Consider the following 20,191-nt stretch of genomic DNA (forward strand, 5'->3'; position numbering starts at 1 on the left):
CTGGTGTTATTCCTCAGGACTGTGTATCATCTGACCTTTACAAATCTGTTTAATGGAGACGATTTGTCCATTTCTGATGATGAATGAACTGGTACTTGTATTGAAACTTTCTACTCAATTTAAGCATTCACAGTGCTTTCTAGTACTAATCTCTACAAATAAATTAATCACACACATTTTCATACATTGTTTTACTTACACTTCAGCAAAATTATATTTTTATGCAAACATGAAAAGCAGTTTGATTTCGTATGACTATCACATGTATATACGGCTTAATTAAGAACATATCAAGTTTGAGTGGTTGCATAGATGCACAAACCACTGAAATATGCAACTTCCTCTGAATTTAAAAGGAGAATAAACTGAAACCAGTGAGACTTTCACACTTCACTCATCCTGTGCTGCAGAGCTGAGCTCTCCAAAACAATCCAAATCCATGTATGCAATGGAGGCAATATATGCAAATGATGAATGCGTTAAACCTGACAACCCAACACCTTCAACAAATTACACAGGTAAAAGGGAAGTGATAGAGCAAGGAGGTTATAACATCTCTTATTACTACTGAACATTTGTTTGGGTAACTTGTTTGTTTGTTTGTTTTTCTTTTTGTCTTCTTTTCAGGTCAGAGGAGCTCTAGGAGAAGTTTCTATTTGGGTGTTATTTTCTCCCTGAGCCTGCTCACTGTTTTATTGCTGGTTGGACTTATCACACTTAGTTTCTTCTGTGAGTTGGATTTTTCATGGATAGTTGTCCTACTGATCATCAGTCACCATGTGAATAAAATTTGGAATTCAATGTGGAATTTTTGATTCTTCCATTTCAAGATCCTCTTGAAATTATCTTGAAGACGACAAGATCACAGCAACAATAACTTGTACAAGCATAAAACTGGTTTACATAATTAATATGTTTCACAAATTACAGTCAGAATTTTAAAATATTTTTTATTTAGATCTTTTGTGCCTCAGTCAATGAAAGCATCAATGTTATTTCTTTTTATTTCAGACCACAATTCAGCTGAACATGTGTCGGCACAGGCTGAGGAGCGAGACCTTCTGAATAAAAACATCTCTGTGGTCAGTAACCAACTTTCTTCCATGACTGAGGAGCGAGATCTGCTGACTAAAAAGACTGAAGAGCTTAAAAAGCAGAGTGAGTCCTTGTGTGAGCTGTTGTGTCTCTAAAAGGTTTTTCTCAGAAATGTAGTGATTCATTTTCCAAACAAATGATGTAATCATTTTCTTCTGACTTAACACATTTTTAAAATCAAATTTCAGTCATTAGGAAAATATCATATGAACCATTATCCGCATCACTGCTTGTCACTATAAAGCTGCAGTGCAGCAGTGTACCTTATGCTTGTCACAAATTTACATATACAAATCTGAATGGTACTAAAATAATTTAAGGGCTATATTTCATCGACACATATGTGAAATGTATTTAATGGTGTTTAGTGACTTATAAAATGATTGAATCCACAACAAGTATCCTTAATGTATTTTCATTAAGGAAGTTGAAAAGGAAGCTGATAGCCCTTACACTGACACTACATATTCTTATTTTTATCTCAATATCCTTTAAATCTTTTTTTAACTGTTATTTTACTTGTTTCATCTGTGGTCATGTTTGATTCAGTTGTGATGCATCTTTTCACCGAGACATCACTTTCTGATCTACAGGTTTGTTTAGAGATTCACAAATCACTGAGTCTCTAAACACAACCTTCTATCAGTTTCACCCAGTTATTAGAAGTTAGGAGCAGTTACTGTAGCTGCATTTTGCATATTGCGTAAAACTTAAGTAGATTGCAGTTTTGTGGTTACTTTAATTTTTTTACTTTTACTCTGGAAAAGACAGCAAAAATAGTGAGATGTTAACCTGCAGAAGACTGATAATAACAGACCTTCTTCACAGCCATTCAACAAAACAAAACTTTAAAAGATTTAATTTAATGATATGAATAATAATAATAATAATAATAATTATTATTATTATTATTATCATTATTATTATTATTATTATTATTATTATTATAAAATAATAATAATAATAATTATTATTATTATTATTATTATTTTATAATAATAATAATAATAATAATAATCTTTTTTCTTTCAAGATATTTGTCTGACATGGAAAACTGTTTTCTTCTGCACACATCAAATTCAATATTTCACCTTCTAATTCTCAGAGAGGCATTTAAAGCACTTTTGGATTGGCCTCACTTTTCAGAGACGTCCCTTCTTTATTTACAGTTTATGGTTGTGCCAAAGTTCTAATTTGGATTTGGAATGATTGATATTGATTGATATTGATATTGACACAGTATAACATTTAACTTTTCAAAATGTGTTTTTTGTGAAACTGTATTTATTGTATTGAGTCATGGGTTGTTGTTGTTTTTGTTTGGTTGCTGTAATACACTGATCACCCAACAAGAGAAATATAATGTAGTGATAGTAAATATAAAGATATATAATAGATATATGTAATATATAATCAATATAGAAGAAAAGGAAAAAAGTATTTTTTTTTATATATTAATACAACTGAATTAATATCTAATTTATTTATATTTGATATTAATCTAAATATGCAAGATAATGCTTGGAAAAAGTTGAAATAAATATTTTCTAGTACACCCCATGTCCCCCCCACCTTAGATTCACCCTTAGATTAGTAGGATGATTTAAGCAATCTACCTAACCATCCTATCAGGCTAAGCTAGCAGTTCATCTGCATATTTTAACTTTATTACCTTTATTAGTCGGATGTAGCTTTATTGCAGATTTTCACTGTGTAAACCGAATAAGTCAGATGAGAACAGCTGCAAATAATTTTTTTTCATGGTGGAGTTTGTTGAACAGCTGGCTTCATTAAGGACTCCTGGCAGGTTCCCAGTAAAGTTTTAGCCACAAGTGCTGCTGTTTTGGATGCAACAAACCAAGACCAAACATGCTTTCTTCACTCTGCCTGAGCTCACCCTCTTCATTAAGGTGGGGGGAGGCTAACATAAAACCATGTATTTAGCTAACTCTGACGTGAATAGAAGATGCTTTTGTAACGTCATTTTCAGATTTAAAGTCAAATAATATAAAAAAAACCTCTGTTCAATTATTTTTTCTTTTGTAGGCTAGTAAAAAAAATGGACAAGGCAAATATCAGAACACTGATATGCTCTCTTTTCTTCATTGAAACTCCCACATGCTCCTCTAAAGGATTACAACAAAACATTTACTAGAAAACTAAAGCACACAGACACAGGCACAAAAACACTTACACAAAAACACCTCATCCAGGAGATAAAATACTTTTTGCTTGTTGCTTGTTTGTTTTTTGCCTCCTAATAATGTTTAAAACCTTGGAATGATTAGTTTAGGCTGTATTATTTCATTGGGCACTAATTTTTGCATCTAAGAATTTTTTTAATATGGCCTGTAAATACATGAAAGAGTTGCAACAGCAATTTCTAAACTATAAACTGATGATGGGTTCATTTTAAAAGACCTGTGATTTTTTTCTTTTGAACATTTATTATTGCCCATTAATAAGAAAAAAAGTACTTTTATCTGATTACTGAATGGAATAACTGATTATTAAAATATTGGTTGCAGTACAAAAACTGTCACCATAGTAAATATACACAGGCAAACAAATATAAAAGTCAGGAGGTGAATAAACTATAGATAAATCTAATTAAACAGATCAAATGAGCATTGTTGTAAGGTTCATTAAATATTTTTCATTAACCTTACTGAAATATTACTTGATTTTAATTTCTTCTAGTTATACAATGTCCTGCAGGATGGAGTAGTTTCAGCTGTAGCTGCTATCTCCTCTCTGGAAGCTCTGGTCCCTGGGATGCAGCCAGAATGGACTGCAGAGCCAGAGGCGGAGATCTGGTGGTTATTGAGTGCGCTAAAGAACAGGTACAGTTCATATGTATGTGTTTTACTGTGTTTATACATGAATATTCATATTCGTACCCCTCATTCATTACTTTTGAGTGTGATGAAACCTGCATTTTTGGACTTTGTGAGATGTCTAGTTTTAGCGGTGTGGTGGTTGTTGAAATGGTTTTGTGAGCTTCCAGCTAAGATTCTGCTGTTCTGCCGCTCAGACACTGAGCAATGGCTCTGTGCTACATGCATCTCTGCCATTCAAAGACACTTTGTATATAGATTATTTTCATTCAATACTAAATTGTAAATGTTGTTTTCAAGGAAGCAATTTTTTATTCAGTGTCCTCACAAATCCCTTATTTTTATGCATTTGCTACTACAAGATTAAACACACATGAGGTTTAAGGCGTGGACAAGTTTGAAACCTTTTGTCCTTAAAAATGGAAAATTGCTGAAAATAAAAACGGCTATCACTTCAGTCTTTTATTTTAGCTCCTAATTTGATCAATTCTGCTCTCAGCTTTGCGGTCTCCTGTATGCTGCACGTCTCGTTTATGCTCCTTTCTTCACTTTTACTTGACAAGCTTCCATTTAGGCTTTCAGCAGGGCTGAAGATTCAGCTCCCAAATACTGACGGACCTATAATAATTGACATATGAAATTATTTTGCAGCCAGTTATAATTGATTATATAGTAACTTTAATTGTTAACTACAATTTAGCTGTTTTGGCAAATACATCTTCAGATGAGAACTAGAGGGTGGGTCAAAGCAGGAGAAAAACTATAAAAACTGACATTTTACAGCAAAGCAAACAAACATACTATACATATTTTTATGTCCCAGCAATTATTAAACCCTGAAACAGCTGTTACTCCATCTCACTCTGGATACTGTGGAAGAAGTCTAGTGTGTGTGTGTGTAGTATAATGGTATAGCTTACCACAGACATGAGCGAAAAAAGATAAATATGGAGCCATACAGGCTCGGACGTGACCGGATTAACAAGGCCTGCGTCAGGTGTTGAGGTACCAGAACACCCTGATGAGAAGTGGGCTGCTCCCTGAACTTAGTTGGATGATATCCATCCAGATATCCATCCAGTACTGTGATTTAACCATCGCAGTGATTATCACAAACCCTGAACACGGTCTAGTAATCATCACAGTGAAGAGTTAGACAGCACCAGACTTCACCATGGCCACACCTACTGGCTGAAGGGGCTGAGTATTCACTGAGTCGATGAGAGACACTCTGAATGGATGACTGAAGGCCGGAGAGTCCTGATCCCCAAATACCCCAAGAAGGGACTGGTCCTAGCCTTGGTACCAAATGGAAGCTTTTGTCAAGCATCGTAGTGGGTAAGCTATGGTTCATTATATGAGTGGGGCACAGAAAGGAAGCTACTGATAGACCGAGCAGTTGTCTGAGACAGCAAGACTAGGCTCAGCAACCTGTGAGCTGCCTGGATAGATGCCCCACACCTGGGTTCCTGGAATGCCTAGAACTATACAAGATCAACAGGACCCTAAGAGCCGTCATCAGGAACTCAATGTGTATGTGGCGTACAACACTAGAGCCCATACATTAGAGGCCAACTTCAAGCCCATAGCACAAGTCACCATGAAGTGCAGGTTCTACCAAGGAGATGCACTGTCTCCACTGCTGTTCTGCATAGGCCTGAAACCGCTCAGTGAGTTCACTGACAAGATTGGCTACGGATACTGACTACGGAATGGGCCAATCGTCAGCCACCTCCTCTACGTGGATGACATCAAGCTGTATGCCAAGAGTGAATGTGACAGAGATTCACTGATCCACACCACAAGGATACACAGCAATGACATCGGAATGTTGTTTGGACTGGAGAAGTGTAGTTGGATGATAACGAAGGGAGGGAAAGTAGAACTGAAGGGATCAAACTACAAGAAAGCAACATTGACCTTGAGTACCCCAGCTACAAGTACCTGGGGTACTCAAGGGCAAATGGGAACCATAAGGAGACCACTAGGAAAGCTGCAACCACCAAGTACCAGGCAAGTCCCGAGGAGTCAGCTGAAAGGTAAGAATAAGATCCGGGCTGTCAACACCTACGCCCTGCCTGTGATCAGGTACCCTGCAGGGATAATAAGCTGGCCAAAGGAGGAGATGAATGACTCACTAGAGCCGGCCAAAACAGCAAACTCACAGCACATTGTTGTCAAAACCCCCGCGGTCTTTCGCTACTCAGGTTAAACATGATATATAAGTCACTTAGTTAACTTCAAAATGTTATTGTTTGGCTTTTTTCAGTGTTTTGTTTGTGAGTAAATCAGTTTGGCTGAGAAAGTTTTCACACAGCTATAAATAGCTGTAAATAAACGTCAAACAGATAACTGATTAAACAGAAGTGTGAGATGGTAGAGATTTTACTCCAGTGTCCAGTGTTATATTTTAGGGAGCAAAGAGCAGACGGCTGAGTTTATTAAACTCCACCAAGACAATCTGCAAATTTCATTAAAATGTATGTATAAACTAAATAAACTAAATTCCCAAATGGGAATTCATGTTTTTGTTCTTTCTGAACAGGAGTTCCTTACTAGGCTCACCAAAAGACCGACTTGGATTGGTTTACATGATGAAGAAGAAGAGGGAAAATGGAAATGGGTAGACGGAACTCCTGTTAATCTGAAGTAAGCTGTCATTTTTGGCAGATTATATTAATTATATTTATAATACATGCTGCTCACAAATAAAATCACTAATAGACTTAGATGTCAGTCGCTGAAAATCATAAAAATTGACTTATTTTGATAGCCTTATGGTGGTCATACATGATATTAACTAAGCATTTTAGAATGAAGAATGTACTTTTAGCTGCTTCCTTATTTGCCATGGGGTTACCACAGCAGGTGAAAACACAGGGTTTTGATTTAGCACAGATTTTAACCTGGGTAATTGTCTCCTGGAATTAAACTGGGGATATTATTTGTGTAAGTCAAATGTGTTAACCACACAGTTAAAAATGAATAACAGAAATAAAACCACATATAGGAGACACCAGCCAACACTACCATCATCTCCTGACAGGGAAACACAAACAAACAAACAAAAAACACAGAGTAGCTTATTTTTTTCACCAAGTTTTGTTTTGCATTTTGTTGCAATTTGTTCTTAACAGCTACAGAGTTTGTAGATCCATAAATTCAGTGGATTAATCAAGCCAGGAAACTGATTTTATCATCTGTAATCTTTGATGTTATAAAAATCTTTTCATCCTTTTCTTGTTTTTATAAATGTTTCAGATCTAATTATTTTCTCAAAGATAATAATTGTGCTCACTGATCTGTCAGGTACTGGGCAGATGACCAACCTGATAATGGCGGTGGAGACCCACGGTATGGTGAAGAGGACTGTGCTCATATCAGGACATCTGACAGCACTTTGTGGAATGATGTTTCATGCAGGAAGTCTCTGCCGTGGGTCTGTGAAAAAATACCATAAAACCCACTCCTGATCCTTTATCATTTATTCTTTTATTTTTGTTTTATTCCTCTCTGAATACCAATTTAGCTAAAGCATTGCAGTGCTGAGTTGTAGCTATAGCTATATACTGTTCACTTTTATAAATAGATTTACTTCCTGTTGTAAAAAAAGAAAACATAATTTAGCACATGAACTGAGGTCCAACTGCTGACTGCTGATATATCAGTTAATTTTACATTTTAAGAGAACCAGTGGCCAAAGCAGAACTACAGCAGATTCTCTGGCTCACCACATATTAGTCATATGTTTATGGATAATCAGAAGTTGTCACAATATGTTAGTAGTTATACTGATGTCAGGATATTGTCCTCAGTCAACAGGTCCTTTTATGGCAGCAATGAAATGCAGTGGAAATGGATTTTTTGGGATTAAGTTCATTTTCATGGCAAAGAAGGACTTTTCAATTCATCTGATCACTCTTCTAAACGTTTTGCATTATAAGCAAATTGCTATCATAAAAACAAAAAGCAGCAAACTTTGTGAAAACCAATATTTGTGTCATTCTCAAAACTTTTTGCTACAACTGTACCATGTGACTTGCTGCAATGCAGGGATATTGCGTTTTTGTTTTGTGTGGGGGGGTTTTTTCTGGCTTGTTGTTGCAAGCAGTAAAGCTGGGCTGATTGTTTATGATTAATAAATGATTAAGCACAAGTCTGTAAATTACATCTTATGTGCACTTTGGTTTAATTAATTAAGTTTGTTCTTTCCACCATGAAAAGAGGAAGAGTGGGCCACCAGGACAGTCTGACAAAGGTTGTATCAAAGTGTTTTTCCTTAAGAAGTAAAAAGAGTGAATTTTGCATATACACTGCAGCTCCTCACCATGTGTGATGTGATAGCTCTAACTTTGGGTAATAAGAAAGTTACTGCTGTATAGCTAGTTTCCCCATAATGTGCCATGAGTCTAACAGCAAACAGGCCAGTTTGGATGAATTCACTTCGGTGAAAAGTTAACATATGGGTCATTATGATACAAAAAGGAAGTCAAGTGATCTAACTGGACCTATCAATGAACAACATATACTGTAGTGGCGAATTTCTGTCCCAAGCTTCGAAAAAATAATTCTTCCACTTCTTAATGTGAGCTGTTCAGATTTATTTCTGACTCGTACATACAAACAAAATATGTCACGGTCAAAAAACTATTTGCTGCTACAGCGCACATTTCCATTGCCGTCCTGGCTCACTCTAACCTGCTACCACACATGCGCTGTAATGTTTTCTTACCCGACACAAATTAAACGCGCAGCATTTATTCTCTAACAACATATTATACAAAATTAAACATGTAACATAATAACTGAAACAGTATCAAAAATATTTCTCTATAGATTGGCTCTAACATATACTGTTCAAATGAACTCATGATTTCCCCCATGTGGTAATATTTGTGCAGTAACAGGCATCTCCAAGTTTTCTTTGCAGAATTTATTCAACAACAACAACAACAACAATCTTTATTTATAGAGCACATTAAAAGCCAGGGGCATGCCAAAGTGCTTTACATAAAACAATAAAACAATAAAATGATTTAGACTAAAACATCGGAGTCATATAAGTGTGGGATTATGTTCACAGGTAAAAACCACTAATAGGAATAATCTATAGCACACAGCTATAGCAAAGTAGAACTGTACCATCATACACAGTGATAGAGAACATAGACAACGCAACAATAAAATAATAAAATAATTAGCACTATAACGTCAGAGTCATATAAGTGTGAGATTATGTTCACAGGTAAAGACCACTAATATAAATAAACTATAGCACACAGCTATAGCAGAGTAAAGCTGTACCATCAAACACAGTGATAGAAAACATTGACAGCGCAGGACAACGCAAAACAACCAGACACATTAATAGAATAACTCACTAGAAGCGAGGCGAGAATTTAACTAGTAGAAAAAGCAAGTTCAAACAAATATGTTTTAAGCCGTGATTTAAAAGATTGAATAGAATCAGATGCCCGGATGCCAATCGGGAGATTGTTCCACAGCTCAGGTGCAGCTAGAGCAAACGCTCGATCACCTCTAGACTTCAAGCGAGATCTGGGCTGAACCAACAATGACTGTGAGGAAGATCTTAAGGCCCTCGTAGGAAGATATGAATTTAAGAGTTCCTTAAGATAACTTGGCCCTGTGTTATTAGTAATTTTAAAAGTAAACAACAGAATTTTAAATTGAATACGAAATTTCACAGGCAACCAGTGCAGATCAGCAAGGATGGGAGTGGTGTGAGCAAACTTCTTAGTTTTAGTTAGAATGCGTGCAGCGGCATTCTGGACTGTCTGTAATCTATGTAAAAGGGTAGAGTGGAGACCATAATAAAGTGAATTACAATAATCTAGTCTTGACGTTACAAAGGCATGGATAAGCTTTTCCAAGTCATTGTGCGGGATGTAGTGTTTGGCCTTGGAAATAAGGCGAAGTTGGTAGAAACTAGATCTGACGACAGCAGATACTTGTTTATCAAGTTTAAATGAGCTGTCAAGTAGCACACCCAAATTCCTAACAGTGTCAGGGAAAGAACTAGTGAGAAAACCAAAAGCATCATGAAGTTTGGCACGAAGAGCGTCACTGCCAAAGATCATAATTTCAGTTTTCTTATCGTTAAGGATAAGAGAATTTGCCAGAAGCCATTGCTTGACCTCACACATGCACTCTCGAAAGTTACTCACGGACATAGCCAGATCATCATTCAGCTCAAAATAGATCTGGATGTCATCGGCATAATAGTGAAAGGCAATGTGGTATTTCTCAAAAATGACACTTAAAGGAAGCATATACAGTGAGAACAGGGTAGGGCCTAACACAGATCCCTGGGGGACACCACAGCAAACAGGTACAGCGGAGGAGGAGGAGGTGGCCAAGTGAACCGAAGAGAGCCGATCGGAGAGGTAAGATTTAAACCAATCCAAGGCAGCGCCCTTGATGCCTACAGTGTGCTCTAGTCTCGCCAATAGTATGTTATGGTCAACCATGTCAAATGCAGATGAAAGATCCAATAGCACTAGGACAGAGGGGCGTCCATTGTCAGCCATTAGTAAAAGGTCATTAAAAACTCTGAGCAGTGCTGATTCAGTGCTGTGGTGTTGTTTAAAGGCCGATTGATATTTATCATTAATGTTATTCTCATCCAGGTAGGTCTGAAGTTGAAGCAGAACTACCTTCTCAAGAATTTTAGCCACGAAGGGAAGTTTGGAAATCGGCCTATAATTAGCATAATCATTTTGATCGAGGTTACTTTTTTTAAGAACAGGTTGGATTATAGCATGTTTAAGAGCTGATGGTACATAGCCGGACAGCAAGGAGGAGTTCAATATGGACAATAGACAAGGTCCAATTGCACTAAAACAATCCTTGACTATACGGGATGGAAGTACATCATGTACAAGATTAGTATTGTTCAGTTTCTCAATTAGATGCTTCAGAGTAGAGAGAGAAACAGGTTCAAATTGACAAAAAGTAGTAGAACAATCAGGGGTGGGCATACGGTCAGTCACCAAAGGAAGGGTAGATTTAAGAGATGCGACTTTATCCAAAAAATAACTTGAAAATTTTTCACAAAGGCCCGGGGAGCACAGCAGAGGCATAGAGGGGCAGGGGTTGACCACAGAATTAAAAATTTTGAATAAAATTCGAGGGTTGTTTCCATTGGTGGTGATAATTTTAGATAGGAAAGCTGCTTTAGCCGTTCTGGCAGCTGATTGAAACTTCGAGCGGCTAATGCATAAAATGTCATATGATGACTGGAGATTATCTTTCCTCCACCTCCTCTCATCCTGTCGACACATACGTCGTAAGGCGCGAACAGAATCATTTAATCAACATTGTGAGTAGGTTCTGGGGCGTTTCATTTTGATCGGTGCTACAATGTCAAGGATAGAGGAACATGTAGTTAATAGAGTATTGGCGAAATTCTCAAGCGTATGTGGGGTAAGACAATCTGACGTAGTAAATGAAAAGTTCACAAAAGAATTAGAAAATTTCAACAGAGTATCAGCATTCACAGTACGCATAGGGCAAAGAGGAGCCTCAAAGCGTGATCCGGTGTTGCCAAGGTCAAGATCGAAAATAACCGGAGAATGGTCGGAAAGTCCAGTGTTTCTAATTTCCTTAATACATATATCCACATCGTATGTAAAAACCAAATCAAGGGTGTGGCCCTTAACATGGGTAGGCTCATTCACCCACTGGGTAAGATTAAAAGAAGCAGTTAGTGCTAGAAAATCGTTAGCCAATTGGTCATCCATACAACAGACATGAATGTTAAAATCACCAGAAATAATAACAGAGCCATATTTAAAAAGAATGGATCCCAAGAAGTCAGCAAATTCAGAAATAAACATCTTGTGGTATTTAGGCGGACGATAAACCACAACACACAGAGTAGTCCGAGGGCCAGTCAATTCCAATAACTGAGCTTCAAAGCTAGAATAGGTTGGGGAGGGTAGCAGCCGTGCTTCATGTTTGTTTTTAAAAACCGAGGCTAGGCCACCACCTCTACCAGTGAGCCTTGGTGAGCTAAAGAAGGCACAGTCAGGAGGGAGAAGCTCAGAAAGGGGGATAAACTCACCCGGTGAAGTCCATGTCTCCGTCAGAAATAGAACATCCAGTCCCGTGGTGAGAAAAAAGTCATTTAAGAGAAAGGCCTTATTTGAAAGAGACCTAACATTAAATAAAGCCATTCGACTCCGAGGAGCTAGGTCATTAGCGGTAGCCCGTCGCAGGGTGTTGAGATTGCTGTGTTGAACACCGCGGCCAGGCGGTGTAATCCAAGACCGAGCAGAGTGATAAGCCACTGGGCAGGTAGGATAGGTTTGAGGGCCAACAGGGCATATCCAACGATGACTTAACAATTTAGCCGCAAAGCAGCTCCTGGAGTAGAAGATAAATCGTGACAGCTCACGACTTGTAGAGGGGTAATCCATAGCCATAGCTCTAATATAAGCCTTGACGCGAACGCGGGCACCACTCCTTCTACCCCGTTTCCTGAAGCGTTTCCTACGCAGAAAGGGAAAAGGTAAGTAGGTCGTTTTGGTGGAAGAGACGGGCGGCAGGGGAGTGGCACCACCCATGGTCCCATAACTGTCCAGTCGTTGAGGACAGGAGAACCAGTCAGTTGTTAAATATTTATTGACAGGTTTGTCAGCTAATTACTTGAATCACACACTACACAAGGAGATATTCTGGATTTTGGCAATAAAATCTTAATAAAGCTTCAGATAAGTCACTTGTCAGCATATGCAACTGGACCATCGTACAATCTGGCAATCAATGCCTTTTTCATTGTACTCATGTTGGCATCTCTGTCTTTCTATATTTGCATGTTTCTATAATGACTCGGGGCGGTGGCCCTTCAGGTAATAGACCCATGAGTAGGGCTTCCTGTGGCCCTCAGAGCTCTGACTGGAGATGGTCAAGGTGCCAAACCACAGTCCTGGAGAGCCATCTGGAGGAGCCTCAAAGGACACCTGGATGTTCTTGTCATGCTCCTGAGTCTGTGGACTCAGTGTTTTTCTGTTTGTATTAGTTATCTTTGTTTTCATGATGTGTTTTGATTCTCTTGGGTTTGATTTCTGTCACTGTATCCCCTAGTTTAGTCCACGTCTGTTCAGTTTCCTGTTTTACTTTGAAAGTCTGTGTACTATGTCAATGTGTTGAGTTTTGCCTCCCCTTGTCTTGTCATGTCTGATGAGTCCCAGCTGTGCTCTCCTCCTGTTTCACATTCCCTAATCACCTCAGTATGTATTTAAGCCCTGTGTTTTTCCCTGCCAGTTGTTGCGTCCTCCACGTTTGTTGTGTGTATCCATGGTCGTCTTCCTTCAGCATCTCCTGTCTAGTTAGTTTAAGTTGTTGTTTATGTATCGTCCAAAGGTGACTCTCCAGCAAATAAAGCCGTCGTTTAAGTTAATGTTTTGTCTCCGAGTCCTGCACGTGGGTCCAGCCACTGACAGCCACACAACTCATCGTGACAGAAGGACGCAACCATAACATGGACCCAGCGGACTCAGCTCACCTCGAGAGAGAGGTGGACCTTGCTCGCATCCTCGGACTGATGACTCGCATTAGCCACGCCTCAGATTTGCAGACGTTCTCAGTCAGGCTGAATGCAATACAAACCATATTTGACAGAAATCCTCAACTGCGCAAGCTGTCTATTGCCTCGGAGTTCAGCCGTTCGCTGACCCAGGCTAAGGAGGCAGTCAAAGCCCGGGAGCTGGCCCAATTCACCCTCATCTCCTCATCCACACCGCCTCAGTCACAGCGAGCAAGCCTTCTCATGCCGCCGCAGCGGGTGGGGATGGTGGGCGCCCGGTCGTTGCCTGTGCCTGTTCTGGTTCCCTGGGTGGGGGCAACTGAGACCCCGCTGACTCCTGCACCCGTTTCAGCTCCTCGATTGGGAGCAGCAGCGGTCCAGCTAGCTGCTGCACCCACACCGGCCCCCAGGGGTACGGCAGCCAGAACACAGCTCTTCCCTGGCCCTGTATCTGTTCTTCAGGTGGCGGTGGCTGAGGTTCGACCAGGCCCAGTACCCGTCCCTGTTCCCCGGAGAGGAGTTGCTGAGAGTCGGTTACCCGCTCTGTTGCATGTTCAACAACCATCACTACACCAAGCACGACCATCATCGCGACCACCACTACAACTTCTGTTTCAGTCAACCGTCCAGTCTCACGTCATGTTAGCTGGGGGTTCAGGTGAACCCAACCAGCGTCCTGCCTCGTCTGCTGGGGGTTTAGGAGAACCCAGCCAGCCTCAAGTGTCGGCTGCTGGAGGGCCCGTGGAGCCCGTCCAGCGTCATGCCACGTCTGCTGGAGGGCCCGAGGAGCCCGTCCGGCCTCATGCCACGTCTGCTGGAGGGCCCGAGCAGCCCATCCAGCCCCATGCCTCGTTAGCTGAGGGTCCTGGAGGACCCAGTCAGCACATCCTCACATCTGCTGGTGGTCCTGGAGGACCCAGCCAGCACATCTCCACATCACCTCCTGCAGCCGTCCCGCTGCCGTCAGGTTCCGCAGCCGTCCCGCTGCCGTCAGGTTCCGCAGCCGTCCCGCTGCCGTCATCCACACCTGGTCCGGCCTCCGTGTCCTCATCATCTTCGCCTGGTCCGGCCTCCGCGTCCTCATCATCTTCGCCTGGTCCGGCCTCCGCGTCCTCATCATCTTCGCCTGGTCTGGCCTCGTCTGGTCCTGCCTCGTCTGGTCCTGCCTCGTCTGGTCCTGCCTCGTCTGGTCCTGCGGTTGCAACGCCGCCATCGGTGCCAGCTCGACCTGTTCCGCCTCGCCTCTGCCAGCTGTTTTCCAGGCCGCTAAGTTGGCATCATGGCCTTCGGGGACGGCCTCCGGAAGGAGTTCGTCGCCACCACTGGCATCGCGGCCGCCCTCCGGACCTGCTCAGTGGCCACCACTGCCTTCCGAGTGGTACGGGACCGGATGCTGCAGAACCTCCTTCCCGAGGGAAGTAGTCTGAACAGTTTATGGCTGGGGTGACTGGAGTCCTTGATGATCCTCCCCGCTTTCCTCAGGCACTGCTTCCTGTAGATGAGGGAAGCTCACCTCCAATTATCCGTTCAGAGCACCGCACTACTCTCTGGAGAGCTTTGCGGTTGTAAGCGGTGCTGTTGCCGTACCAGGTGGTGATGCATCCAGTGAGGATGCTCTCAATGGCACTGCGATAGAAGGTCCTGAGGATGCGGGGTTCATGCCGAATCTTTTCAATCTCCTGAGAAAGAAGAGGCACTGCTGCGCCTTCTTCACTGTTTTGTTTGTGTGTACTGACCACGTAAGATCCTCAGCCAGATGTTCCCTGTCAGAGGTAAACAGTTATCAAACACTCAGCAGTTTAACGTGCACGGGTGAGAGCTCAGGGGAGAGACCCACACCCTGCAGCAGCTCTCTGCCTTTATTTATACACAGCATGAAGCATACAAAAAAAGAAATAACATGATTATCTAGTCGAGCAGGCAGGTGTAACTTCTCAAAACGTTGTGTTCTCTACAAGGTCGTTTCTTATTCTTGGGTGGCGGTTTCCTGTTGCTAACAGATAATGAGACAGCAAACAGTTTCCATTATGGAGCAAAGAGCCAACGGTTAATTGTGCAGCTGGTTGAGTACAAACAGAAATATAAACACACTCTTAGCTGATTATTATATGAATAATAAAACCTTTAAAAGCAAAATTCCTCTGACATTCCCCAAGGAACCGGAAGCTGCTCACTCTCTCCACAGCAGCGCCGTTGATGGTGATGGGGGTGTGTACTTCTCTGCACCTCCGGAAGTCCACTATCAACTCCTTTGTCTTTGCGACGTTGAGGGTGAGATGGTTGTCTTGACACCAGTGGGTCAGGGCGCTGACCTCCTCCCTGTAAGCTGTCTCATCACTGTTGGTGATAAGACCCACCACTGTAGTGTCGTCCGCAAACTTCACAATGATGTTGGAGTTGTTAGTGGCTGTGCAGTCGTAGGTGTAGAGTGAGTACAGGAGAGGGCTCAGTACACACCCCTGTGGAGCACCAGTGTTAAGTGTGATGGGGGATGAGGTGATGCTGCCCAGTCTGACCACTTGGCGTCTGTCAGACAGGAAGCTAAGGATCCAGCTGCAGAGGGAGCTGCTCAGTCCTAGATCCTGCAGTTTCCTGTCCAGCTTCGAGGGAACGATGGTATTGAATGCTGAGCTGTAATCTACAAACAGCATTCTCACATACGTGTCTCTTTTCTCCAGGTGTGACAGGGCAGTGTGTAGTGTCAGGGCTATGGGATCATCAGTGGACCTGTTGTGGCGGTATGCAAACTGTAGAGGGTCCAGTGAGTCAGGTAGTGCAGAGCGGATGAAGTCCCTGACCAGCTTCTCGAAGCATTTGCTTACAATGGGGGTCAGGGCTACAGGTCGCCAGTCGTTCAATGAGGAGATGGTGGAGGATTTGGGTACAGGGACGACGGTGGCCATTTTGAAGCAGGCTGGGACTACAGACAGAGAGAGGGAAAGGTTGAAGATGTGCGTGAACACTCCAGCCAGCTGAGCCGCGCATGACTTGAGGACGCGGCCAGGAATCCCGTCCGGACCAGTAGCTTTGCGTGCGTTCACCTTCCTCAAGCACTTCCGCACATCCTCCTCAGACACAGTGTGCGCTCTGACGTCATCTGCGGTGCGCACACTGTCCGGTCTCATGGTGTTCGCTGTGTCGAATCTAGCGTAGAATACGTTTAGATCCTCACACAGAGAGGCCGTGGTCTGCGGTGTGCTGGTTTTCCCTCTAAAGTCTGCGATCATGTTTAGTCCCTGCCACATACTCTGAGGGTTGTCAAACTGTTGCTCCACCCTATCCCTGTACTCACGTATGGCTGCTTTGATCATCTTTCGGAGTTGGTAATGTGCGTGTTTGTAGTCCGATGTGTTCGCGGAGGTAAAGGCGGTGCTTCGTGCCGCCAGTGCCGTGCGAACATCTCCGTTAATCCAGGGTTTTTGATTTGGGAAGGATTTAACTGTTCTGGATGGGACGACATCTTCCACGCATTTCCTGATAAATCCGCAGACTGAGTCTGTGTACTCGTCAATGTCCCTAGCAGCCACGTGAAACATTTCCCAGTCCGCGTGATCAAAACAGTCCCGCAGCGTAGACTCCGATTGGTCCGTCCAACAGTGCACCGCCCTCCGGGTTGGAGCTTCCTGTTTCAGCTTCTGCCTATAGGCAGGCAGGAGCAGGATGGAGCGGTGATCTGATTGGCCGAATGGGGCGCGGGGGAGGGCTTTGTACACATCCCGGAAAGAGGTGTAGCAGTGGTCAGGTAGCCGGTCTCCACGAGTGTTGAAATGGATGTGTTGGTGGAGTTTTGGTGAGACTTTCTTCAGGTTTCCCTTATTAAAGTCTCCGGCTGTGATAAACACCGCCTCTGGGTGTGCGGTTTCCTCGCTGCTGATCGCGCTGTACAGTTCCCTGAGTGCTCGGTCAGTGTCGGCTTGTGGGGAAATGTAAACAGCCGTAATAATCACTGCTGTAAATTCCCTCGGTAGCCAGAATGGCCGGCACTTAATCATCAGGTACTCCAGGTCCGGTGAGCAGAAGGATTTGACCGGGTGCACGTTCGCATAATCACACCAGCTGTTGTTGATCATGAAACATACACCACCGCCTCTGCTTTTCCCAGTAAGATCCTGTGACCTGTCCGCGCGGTGCACGGAGAACCCCGGTAGTTGTATTGCGGAGTCCGGTATCTTGTCCGATAGCCAGGTTTCTGTGAGGCAGATCACGCAGCAGTCCCGCATCTCTCGCTGGAATGAGATCCGTGCCAGAAGCACGCACAGCTTGTTCTCCAGAGACTGCACATTTGCCAGTAATAAACTGGGTAACGGTGGTCTGTTAGTGCGCCGTCTCAGTCGAACCCGAACGCCAGATCTTCTCCCTCTGCGTCGGCGTTTGCGGCCTCCAGGGACAGAGGACCAAGGCGTCTCAGGTGAGATGCGGAGACCGTCTTTTATGTCCAGTAAGGTTTGTCGGTCATACACAAGGAGACATGTGCTACTCGTGAAAAAATAAAGGAAAAGTAAAATTAAACACAGAAAACAGCTGTTGCTTGGGGGAGCTTGCGACGAGGCTGCCATACTCGGCGCCATCTTGCTTGTGCAATAACAATTTCTGCTTCAGTTTTACCATATCTAAATGATCAAAACCCCCAAAAGTTATAACATAATCCTAAAACCCATTTCAAATTAAACCTTAAATTCCCCCTTTTTTGACACATCTCATGTGTCAAACTAAAAATGCTTCATCCAAGCTTAGGAAGTTAAAAAAAAAGGTTAGTCATATCATTTCACACCTCAGCAATCCTCCTCTCAGGTAAGCTAATTGAAGCCAAGTAATATTTTTTAAAAACTCTTATATATGTTTCACATTGCCTGATGTTGACCTCTAACCATTCCTACAATCTGAAACACTCACAGTTATCTTTGCTATTGTGCCATCATCTGGTTTCAAATTTATTGAATTTATTGACTGGTTACTGGAAACACTGTCCCATGTGAGTGACCAGATTTGTATTAGAAACCTGAAACTATGCCATGCCATGTGGTTATTTAAAATAATTAAATGGAAACAGAAATGCATCGTTAGTTTACTGAATACATACAGCACTGCTGCTCTGCATGTGAATACTGAAAGGTAAGATTAAAGCAGGGGCGATTTTAGCCCATTTTTTGGGGTGCTTCAGCATCCCCAAAATGAATCAAAGCACCCCCAAAGATTTCTTACTTTTTTTGACAATATTTGTTGTTTGTGTGACACACTGCTAAAAATATAAAAAGCATACAGTACTTGGTTGAGACGTAACATTTTAACAACAAAAGTATAGATAACCCCCCCCCCTTCACAAGATGGTTTGTTCCAGCTCGCCTCTCCCCTACTCTGGCTCTAGCGCCCTTTCTGCCAGAGCGATGGTGGCTGAGACGCAGCAGAGCGGAGGTGTTAGTGCCTGGCTTAAAACAGGACATATTAAATGGTAAATGGCCTGTATTTATATAGCGCTTTACTAGTCCCTAAGGACCCCAAAGCGCTTTACATATCCAGTCATCCACCCATTCACACACACATTGGTGATGGCAAGCTACATTGTAGCCACAGCCACCCTGGGGCGCACTGACAGAGGTGAGGCTGCCGGACACTGGCGCCACCGGGCCCTCTGACCACCACCAGTAGGCAACGGGTGAAGTGTCTTGCCCAAGGACACAACGACCGAGACTGTCCAAGCCGGGGCTCGAACCGGCAACCTTCCGATTATAAGGCGAACTCCTAACTCTTGAGCCACGATCGCCCCATTAGCTGTATTTAACCTTCAGTTACTCTTTATATAGTTAGGTAGAAGTCAGGCCATGTTTCTTTTTAGCTGAAAAACATTACCCCCAGGTAACCTGGGTGTAAAAAAACTTGTTTTCCGGCGATGTTTGCTACCCTACACTGTAGTACAATCAGCAACATTTGACCGTCCTGATGCTCCCATTGAAATGTATACAGCCTATTTAAAACCTAAAACTTAAAATTGTCTGTAGCCTTCTGTTGTTACCACTGTCCTGTTTTAAATGGATACTAACTAGCTAACTGGCCAAATGCCCATTAACCTTATAACTCCTGTTGTGTGTGTGTGTGTGTGTGTGTGTGTGTGTGTGTGTGTGTGTGTGTGAGTGCGTCTATGTGGTATGGATTGACATTTGACCTGGCGCTGTACCTGGGCTCCGGGGACATTTCGACTTTTTGCTGTGTATTCATGTGTCCCCCTAAAACATGACTTGTAAATGCATTTTTAAGTGTCTAAATAATAATTTTTTCTACTTCTAATGAGGTCATTATTTATCTTTTGACCTGTATTTGCTTAAACTGTAGTGTAAATTCATTTATTAAACTATAATTAAAAGATTTTCTGATTTTCTTAAAAGTCCACCTATACCCCTCACCTGATTTTTGTGTATTCCAGTGTATTGCACAGCGACGTTTCAAGTTAGCGTGGATGTGTGTAGGTACTGCAATTTAATACACATTTTCAATACACACGGCCGGAAGTCATTGTGATTGGTAGGCTATATATATAGGCGGTACCTACAGGAAACGGCGCCACAACTTTCGCGCGCGCGCCCTTTAACAAGTGTATGTCGACAGCAATACGAAGACGGATTAAAAACACAAAGGTAAGCCTTTTTTAATGTAAAATGCACCATGACTTTAATACTATATGAAATTATAGGTGCACAGGCCTATAATAATAAACTGG

The 20,191-nt window shown here is 42.3% G+C and overlaps 1 protein-coding gene across 1 annotated transcript; it reads left to right on the forward strand.

The window, feature by feature from the left end:
* The first annotated feature begins 328 nt into the window (after nt 1–328).
* LOC147311218 (C-type lectin domain family 4 member E-like) lies at nt 329–8,007 on the forward strand. The gene is made up of 6 exons (XM_086265855.1): nt 329–518; nt 628–729; nt 1,012–1,158; nt 3,796–3,938; nt 6,478–6,581; nt 7,242–8,007. The coding sequence occupies exons 1-6, from the start codon at nt 440–442 to the stop codon at nt 7,390–7,392; spliced, it is 726 nt and encodes a 241-aa protein (XP_086121981.1). The 5' UTR covers nt 329–439; the 3' UTR covers nt 7,393–8,007.
* The last annotated feature ends 12,184 nt before the right edge of the window (nt 8,008–20,191 follow it).

Source organism: Aulonocara sp. 'chitande type north' Nkhata Bay, linkage group LG16 (assembly GCF_057382095.1).
Source record: "Aulonocara sp. 'chitande type north' Nkhata Bay isolate Kocher_YH1m ecotype deep benthic linkage group LG16, A_spYH_male_GT1.1, whole genome shotgun sequence".
In the NCBI taxonomy this organism is placed as follows: Eukaryota; Metazoa; Chordata; class Actinopteri; order Cichliformes; family Cichlidae; genus Aulonocara; species Aulonocara sp. 'chitande type north' Nkhata Bay.